Here is a 9058-nt window from a genome sequence, read left to right on the forward strand (position 1 = left end):
GAGGTAGTGACAGCAGCCGCTAGCGTCCCAGCAAGCAGGTTATGCTTTAACACTCACTCAAAAGGCAGGCAGCAAGGCTGCAAACTAACAAATGAGGAGCAGCACCAAATCACTGCATAATATACACACTTTATTTATGAATTTGTATGTATACAGACTTTCTATACACACATTACCTATATAATAAAAATGTACATGTGTATACATGGTCGTATAAATATAGAACTGTAGAAATCTTAGAACTGATCCTGTCTATTCACAGCAACTCCTCCTGTGGGACCTCTTTGTTCGATAGCTGTCATTTGAGGCTTGGACAAAAGGGGCAAGTGTCATTTGTGTTGGTTTGTGCCCAGAATTTGATACACTGGAAGAGAGAGAGTTTGTCAAGAGCCACTGACACAACCCAAAGGCACTGTGAACATAGCGTGGCATTACTTCTCCAGAACAGTGCTGGCAAGGGCACTCACTTTCAGGGACAGGCTCTTTTGCCCCTCAGAGACAACCTCCATGTGGAGGCAGCCCTCTTCAACCTATCAGGACCATCAGACCCGCCGCAGTACGTGTTTTCCCATTTCCTTGGCAGTTGCTGAAGGCCCCAGGGCTACTGGGACGAGGTATTTGCCTACACAAGTGAACCACTGCCAGCACTGTGGGGTGAGAGAGTCTCCTCCTCAAGAGCTCCTACACCCAGACCCACAGTGCCCAGACACCTGAGCAACAGCAGCAGCTCTCTCCTCGCCCCGTATTCTAGAGCTTTTCAGGCTGTCCCGCTCCAGGAAGGCAACAGGCCAGGGTCTAACCCTCACAGCAACAAGCACAGGCTTGGGGGAAAGAATAAGGACAGCCTGTTCCTAAAGCCACCACCAAATGGCCACTCAGGGTGGTCCAACTAAGAGTACAGAAAAGGGGGGGATGATAAGACACAGAGAAACTGTTTATTGATCACACCCTTCTCCTGGCAAGATCTCAGTACAACAGGGACTCGCTACATGTGCCCCAGGCTCCCAGAAGGGAATCGGCACTAGGAACTGTTCCGAGGAACCCCAGAGCAGCACACAGCGGGGCAGCACACTCACCTCCTTGTGCAGCACATGCGAGCAGGCCATGGGGTGGAGGTCACCGGGCTGCACAAGCTTCTGGCACATTAGACACAGCTTACAGGCAGCCGGGGTCTGGGACGAGCAGCGATGGAACAGAAAGGAGACAGGCACAGAAGTCAGGCACCCCAGCTCAGATCACGTATTCCACATCCTAGCTACCTGTCCTGCCAGCTGCACCCAGGGGCCGCAGCTTGCCCAGTTCCTCCCTCTGCACGCAGCCATCACGCTACGTTCAGAGCCTCTGACACCTCTCTTGCGGCCGTTCCCCTCTTCTCCAACATGAAGCACAAAGGATCCAAGCCCCTAACCCTTCCCTCCTGCCTCACCAGCCCCAAGTAGCTGTGCGAGGAGAGGTGCCAGCTTCACTGGCTCATCCTTTCAGTCGCCTCTCAGAAGGGCTCCCTCCCTCCGCTTTCCCTGGGGATGGCAAAGTGCTGTAGGAAAGGCAAAAAGCCTTACGTGTGACGCTGTTCCAGGGTAAGCCACCTGGGCCGGGGGCAGGAACATGGGTGTGCTGATCTGAGGCAGTGGAGCAGAGAACATGGGGGCCCTGATTCGACTGAGAGGCTGCAGCAAGGCAAACGAGGCACATCAGAAAAGCCCAGAAGGAAAGGACAGCTGAGTTACCCCAAGTCACCTCGGGGAAAACTGCTCCCCAGCGTTACACGCTGCAGGCAACAGAAAGGGGAACCCGGGCACATGCCCGACGCACAGGCCAAGCTCTGCGTGGTCCCAGCAGTGAGCCCTGCAGGGACACAGCACAGCTCCCCTGCTACCCAGCCTGCCCCTCGCAGAGCTCCCCACCAGCCTGGCAGGCCCCCGCCGCTCTCCCACCTGAGCTCCAGCTGCCGCCCGCTCCTGCTGCTCCGCCAGCTTGGCCGCCACGAGCTGGTTCAACTCCTCCATGGTCAGACCCGCCATGGTCCTCCGAGCCGTCTTGATCTGCTGCAGTATGTTGGTGAGCTGGGCCCTGTGTGGACAGCAGCCTGCTAAGAGCTCCCAGCCACCACCAGCGAGTCCAGCTGCCCCCACGGACGGGGACCCCCATCAAAGGGCCTGCAGCGCAGCTCCAGGCGAACCGGCCACCCCAGCACCGGGGGAAGCCCGTATCACAGCAAAGGAGCTTGTGCTCTCAACTGTCTACTCTCTGAATAAGGCAAATCACACGCTGAACGAGCTTCTCTCCCCAGAACACTGGGGAAAGGGGGGAAACCCCAGCTGGAGCGTGGGACAGGCTGAAGGACTCTCGCCTGAGGCAGTGCCGCGTGTAGCGTGCTCCTGGCTGTGCTCAGCTATCACTGCTGTCCTTCAGACAAAGCCCCAAACGTTTCTCATTCATTCCCAGTGCCATGGCAAGCCTAAGAGAGCACTCAGCCTTTGCTCCTCGCCTTCAGGCCTCCCTCGCTTCCTCCAGATGCCACACGCACTAAGAGGAGCTCCGCTTCCCCTTACCCAGCTCCCATCCCACACACAAGTCTTCGCTCTCCGGGAAGGAGGACGCGACACACTTACTTGTTGCACTGTGGAAACCGAGTCAACAACTTCTCCAGCAGCTTTTCCAGCTTATCAGCCGGCTGCAGCCTGTGAAACTCTGGAGTGACATTAACTCCCCCCAGGCCTGGCGGAGGAGGGATGGAGGCAGCGGGAGTCATGTGAGGGCTGTGCGTGCCAATAAGCGATGCCACTACTGGGCTGTTTCTTCCTTGGGAAGCAGGCAGCGGCGGGGAAGGCTGGTTGGGCCTGGAGATCGCAGGGTTCAGGAGAGGGAAGGAGAGTGCCCGAGGGTCAGCACTTGGCATGACCATGGGAACGGGAACTGGTCCGATGGGAAACGGGAGCCTGGGAGTAAGGGATGGGTTGGGCTGGAATGCCGTCAGCATGAAATCTGTCTGAGAAAGAAAAACAGGAGGAGAAGAAAAGGCTGGTTAGAATAAGCCCATCTGCAAGCAGAGCTGAGTGCCTTCCTCTCCAGCCAGACAGGAGGCGGGCTGAACCACAGGCACCAGCAGCTACACTCCTTGCATCAGGACAGACACCCTTCCCCTCCTCTCCCGGGACGGCAGGCAAGCCCAGACAGACATGGACAAGCACAAGCACAGGACCCCAGGAAGCACAATCCCACACAGCCTCCCTCAAGGCGCAGGCAGTGCCAGTCACAGGCCATCGGGCAGCTGTCCCCAGAGTCTCGCAGCAACTTCCCAGCACTGAAAGCCTGTATTTACTGGGCTGGAGAGGCACTCACTTCTGAGGGTGGAGGTGGCAGTGTCGGGGTTGGGATCTGTGGAAGGCTGCTCAGCTTTGTTCCATTTCTTACCATCTGAATGTGGTCGTTGAACTGATCCTAGCAGAGAGGAAAGAAAATGGATGCGTTTGTCAAAGCCTCCACCTAAGGAAGTTTCGGGCACTGCGCACCTAAAAGAGGCAGATTGCCCTGCCTGGGCAGAGCATTCTCAGCCCTCGAACGGGTGCAGGCCCAAACACAAACATAGCTTGATTTCACAGGAGTCAAGAGAATGAAAAAGGACCAGGAGGGAGAAACAATAACTGCTCTGCGATCAACCCAACACACTGCTTTCACATCCACGTGGCTGATCTGCACACGAGCCCAAAGGCAGGCAGAAGATCTCTGCAGCTGCTCACAAAGGCAGGCTGACTGTGCTGTGCGATCGGGCACACATCTTTTTCTGGGTCTTGGTCCTCTCCCAGAAAGAGCTGAAATTAAGGACGCAAAGTAGCATTGGTGCGAAGAACAGCTCGCTGTTAGACAGGGAGCCATTCGGCAGGAACTCACTCGGACGCTTTCCTTCGTCATTCGTATCCTGTTCAGCCTCATCTCCCACTCCTGCTTTGGCCTCATCGTCTCCAACGTGGGTGGCGCAGACCTGCAAGCACAACTAAACTTTCCCACTTGCAACCGTGCTCTTGCTGGCAGCCAAGTGAGAGCAACTAACAGCCCATACCCTCCTGCCTTCCCCCGCCAGGGCTCCTTCCCCTCCTCCAGCTGGGCAGGAGGACGAGCTCAAGCCCAGGTGAGGAACCCGGCAAGAGAGCGCATGGTGCTACCAGAGCATGGACTGATCTGACAAACAGTGGCACGGACAGCACAGTCAATGCTGTGCCTACAGCACTCGGTCTAGAGCACAGCACACGTTCAGCAGGTGAACAGCAACAGGGAATAAGCACGGCCCCAAATATCTTTGCTTTCCAAGATTACTGAATCACATTATTTTACTAAGGCGGCCTCAGCAGACCTTGAACTATTTCAGCCAAACCTCCAGCGTAAGTAGAGGAAGAGGAGATGGGCACATAGAGATGCTCGAGTTACCCTGCCATTTCTGAGACTACAGAGACTTACTTGAGGTAGGTGAGGTGTAGCTCCGCTTCTTTTTCTGCTTCTTCTAGTTTCAACACCAGCAGCTCCTTTCGGCTCTCCAAGGACAGGATCTAGCAGAGAGAGGCCCCACATGAAGAGCAGGTTTTGTACTCCCTCGTTTCTTGCTGCCAGACTGAAATCTCTTCACCAAGCGCCATGCTAAGTGCACCAAGGCACTGCTCCCAGCTGATATTTACAGCACTGATACTCGTTTATCCCTTTTTTTGTCCCACAAAGAAGGGGACTGAGCCTCATCCTCAACTGCTCCCAATTTCTCACAGTCATTCATTAACAATCTGGAATATCAGAAAGACCCTCTTCAACAGCTGCTTTGCAGGTAAGAAGTCACCTGCTAACCTCTGCTTTCCAGGCCCGTTCTGTCTCCTCAAGAATGTTCCTGTTGATTTCATTATGCTGGTTCTTCAGCTTATCTAGCTCCATCTCCCACAGCTGCCTGCAGACAGAAACACAGCAAGTCTGCTTAGGCACTGAAATGATGTGAAACAGGAGAGCTGGCAAATCCCCACAAAACCAATCGATCCTGGTAGCTCTGGATGCAGTGGAACCGTGGAAGATCGACACCTTCCAGAGTGCAGAGTGACACCAGCCACAGTTCACAAGGCTGCATGAGTCACCGTCCCAGGAGGGAGCTGTTCCAGAGCACGCATGCAACCAGCATGCGGACACACTGTGCAAAATGGGGAGTGGGGAATTCTCCTCAACAAAATTCAGTCCGTCTCCAAGGAAGGGTGCACAGGTCTGAACCAGGAAGCAACCAGAGGTGGCACACAGAACTAAGCTGTTATGATCCTGGAGAAGTTAAAAGCTGGCCCTTCCCACCTGTGTTATGTGAGCATCTACACCTGGACCTGCAGCTTCTCTGTCCAGCTTTAAAATACCTGTGTGTGCCAGAGTTTAGAGTAGTTTGGCAGCTGTGGGGAACAGACAGAGAAATAGGTTTGCTCTACCTCTGGGAAGTTGAAATTCAGTCAGAGGTAGCAGTTACAAGCTGAGTCAGTCCACTGAGCACAAACTCTAATCTTATGGGATCTTTATGTCCCAAGTATCTAGGAGCCTGCTTGTGACCAGGATCAAAGAGGATTTAATCCAGAGACCAGGGGCCCCAGCCCGCTGGAAGAGGAGATAAAACCTTTAGAGCACATAAGTGGACAGCACTGTTCAACCACTCTCCCTAGCCCACCCCACCAGCAGTGGATTCACTCGGGAGCAAAACGACTCGAAGGAAAAAGAGACTCAACAGCGTTAGTCTGGTAATCGGTAAGAGCCTCACTTTTCATCGGACTGCTCTGCAATCAGAGAGGCAATCTTGTTCTCTTTCTCCTCCTGCTCTTTCAGCAACCTGCACAAGAGAAAAAGGACAGGTGGAGTCACCCGCTGCAAAGGTGTTACTGCCCAGCCCCTAATGCTGCAGGTCCCAAGTTTAAACAACGTACTGGCACGGCTGTGCGCCCAATGTAACTGCACGCTCTGAAGACTGCACCGTCCAATAAACATTTAAAAGCAACCACCAGCATCCTCCAGAGCAAAGATTTTGCTGTATCATGATACTGCACAAAGATTGTGGCACTGAACCAGAATTCGCCGCAGGGAGCTGTGCCACTCTGACAACACATGCTTTGCAACTGTTCACTCAGGGGGAAACAGGGGCCGAGTACTGGGAACCATAACTAAAGCAGCTTCACGCAAAAACATCACTGAGCTCTCAGGATAAAAAAAGTTCAGGCCTCTACGATGTGACAGAACAGCTCCGTAAAAGCACAAATTGAAAATCCAAAGGAACCTTCAGATCGTCTCAAATTCACGTCTTGCTTGCACTAGATCCTCCCCGAACCCAGTGAGATCCTTCACACAGAGCAAACAGCCCATCATGCAGCAAAGCCTGGCAGCAGTGGTCAGTCTTTCAAACCATTTGGTGCATGGCACAGTCAAGCCGCCTACCGAAATGGGGGAGTTGAGGAGAACAACTTGGAAAGGGCAGCGAGACCCTTCCCCTAGCACTGCAACAGAGCAGTGCCGCCTCCTGCGGGAAGGCTCTGCATTCCCAAAGACGGCAGCACACAGAGCCGAGCTGCACGTTACCCTTGCCAAGCACTGCCTGGGCACACACCTAACAGGCAAAGCAATAACCCACGGCCCAAAAATTCACTGCGACATCCTCTGTAAACAAAAAGTGTTCCATCTGTGGCCGACCCACTCCAAACCATAGAGGTCGGTCCTAAACTGTTCACCAACATACTTGCTGCTTCCAAAAAGTTTGGAGCGATCCTCTTTTGTTCAATCAGGTATACATCAGGGTCACACAATACCTTAGTCCCCTGCTCAGAATAAATACTTCCTTTTCCATGCTTGTACCTTCTGCCTTTCTCACAGAGTTTCTCTATTTCTGCTTTCAGATCCTGCTCTTTCTGCAAGAATTCTTTCTTTTCTTTCTCCATCTTCTTCTTTGTCTCCTCTCGCTTGATTGTAACATCCTGAATTGCTTTCAGGATCTCCTAGAGTAAAACAAGCATCACACATACAAAAAACAAAATTCCCGAGTACTGGTTTTGGCTTTAGATCTGTTATTGTTTCAGATTAATTGAATGGAGATTATGGAATTACATGCATCATCAGAGTCTTTCTTTTTAGTACATCAGAAAAGTTATATGGCTGTTACTATGAGGAAACCCAGGAGACAGACAGACGGTCTAAACTGTGGGTTCTCCTGCCTCTTTAAAAGGCTTTTAAGGGGCAGCGGGTTCTGATCTGGTTTAGATTTGATGGTCCCTTTCATCTTCAGGGGAGCTACCATAGGGCCAGTTGTGAATCACTCATTTAACCTCATGATCCTTAATCAACAGCCACAGAGATCTAAAGAATCACACCTCATGTCGCACCGGTTTTCACTTGGAAAAAATGCTGCACTTGTTGAAGAGACACTGCAAGACTGCCATCAGGAGCAGAGGTGTGCACAGGATGCAGTGCTAGGAATTAGCTCTGAACTGCTCAGCAGCCCGATTTGGGCAGGGGGCAGTCCTTAGCACCATAAAATAGTGTCGTACACAGGGGAAACTGCCATATGGCATGTTGCTGCCACTTCTCACAGCCTGCTTTGCTCTCCCCAAGGCCAAAGCAGCCCGCTTAATCGCGTAAGTGGCGGCACCAAAGGGCAGGTGAAACAAAAAGAGGGCTTTGCCAAATACCTGGTGGTTCTTCATCTCTTCTTCTCTCCGCTGCTGGAGCTGCTTAAGCTGTACCTGCAGCTGATTCTCCACTTGCCTCTGTTTGTCCAACACCTCCTGGTAGCGCTCCTTCAACAAAGCCCTCTCAGACATCATTTTGTCCTGCAGCAGAGAGTGGAAATTCAGGGAGAACCTTCCCCTTCTCTCACGCTAAAGACAGTGCGGACACAGGCAGTAAAAGCTCAGTGGTGTGTAAGAGCTCAGTAGGCGCCACTGTCAAGGACCAGTTAAATGGCTTTCACTTTCAAAGCTCAGGCTCTCCAGATCGGAAAAGACCAGAGGGAGGCATGGCCTGAAGGTGCAGCTAGCACTGCGTTTCCTCCTTTAGAGAGGATAACTTATGAACTCCGAGACGTATTTTAAAGAGAGAAAACAGCCTTTGGGAAGAGCAGCGCCCCAGCTCCTCTGCCCAGGAACAGCTGCAGGGGAGCGACGGAGCCAGACCTGGCACCCCAGGGCATTGATACCCACCAAGTTCTTCTCGATATCCTGATCCGTGTTCACGTCCATATCGGCCGTCTTGAAGTCGGTCTGCAGAGGGAGACGGTGCCGTCAGAGCGCCCACCAGCCGCCTCGCCGGTGGCCGGGCACAGGCCCGCAGCCAGCCCTGGAGCCGCGGGACCTGCCCCGGGGCCCGGCCGCGTTCCCCACGCCCGGCCCGGCCAAAGCGCAATGCCGCGGCGGCGGCCCCGCGGAGCCGCTCTGCCGCCCGGCCCGGCCTCCCGCTCCGCGCAGCCAGACCCCCGCACGGTCCCCGCCGCGGCCGGGCCCCCCGCCCCGCCGGCCCCGCCACCCACCTGCACCGCGATGTTCTGCGAGGGCCGGGCGGGAGCTGCCTCCGCGTCGGGCTCCGCCGCCGCCCCGCCGCTCTGCCCCCCGGCCTCGGGCTGCCCCGCGCCGCTGGGCGCCGCCGCCAGCAGCGCCGGGGCCTGCCCGGGGGCGGCGGGGCCGCAGGGGGCGGCCGCGGGCTCAGCCTCTCCGCCGGGCCCGGCCGGCGCCGCCTCGCCGGGGCTCTCCGGTGCGGCGAGTGCGCTCCCGCTGCGCGAAACAAACATCTCGGTCACTGGCGGCGCCCGCCCGGGACCGGGCCGCGGCCGCGCCGGGCCCGCCTACCTACCTGCCGGGCGGCGCGGCGGGGCCGGGCTCGCAGAGGCGCGGCGGGGCCGGGGCAGCGGCGGGGCCGTCGGCCTGCGCCTGCTCCAGCGCCATGGGGCTGGCTGCGCGGCGGGCAGGGCCCGGGCCCGGCGGGGCGCGGCGCGGAGCGGGAGCGGGAGCGGCACGGCCCGCGCCCCCGCCGCCCCGCCCCTTCCGGCTCCAGCGAGCGGCGGCGCAGAGCGGCGCGG

At 55.7% G+C, this 9058-nt stretch overlaps 1 protein-coding gene across 2 annotated transcripts; it reads right to left on the reverse strand.

Annotated features, from left to right (window-relative positions):
- Window positions 1-113: 113 nt before the first annotated feature.
- RNF214 (ring finger protein 214) lies at window positions 114-9024 on the reverse strand. 2 transcript variants are annotated; one of them, XM_055728601.1, is made up of 15 exons: window positions 8833-9024; window positions 8513-8753; window positions 8187-8246; window positions 7677-7817; window positions 6847-6986; window positions 5765-5833; window positions 4831-4927; window positions 4456-4544; window positions 3892-3982; window positions 3343-3441; window positions 2613-2989; window positions 1935-2070; window positions 1560-1667; window positions 1077-1172; window positions 114-364 (listed from the first exon to the last, which is right to left on the reverse strand). In XM_055728601.1, the coding sequence occupies exons 1-15, from the start codon at window positions 8922-8924 to the stop codon at window positions 299-301; spliced, it is 1902 nt and encodes a 633-aa protein (XP_055584576.1). In that variant the 5' UTR covers window positions 8925-9024; the 3' UTR covers window positions 114-298. The 2 variants fall into 2 exon arrangements, with proteins under 2 accessions (XP_055584576.1, XP_055584575.1); XM_055728600.1 differs by having other exon boundaries at window positions 3892-3994.
- Window positions 9025-9058: the final 34 nt, after the last annotated feature.

Source organism: Falco cherrug, chromosome 17 (assembly GCF_023634085.1).
Source record: "Falco cherrug isolate bFalChe1 chromosome 17, bFalChe1.pri, whole genome shotgun sequence".
Lineage (NCBI taxonomy): Eukaryota > Metazoa > Chordata > Aves > Falconiformes > Falconidae > Falco > Falco cherrug.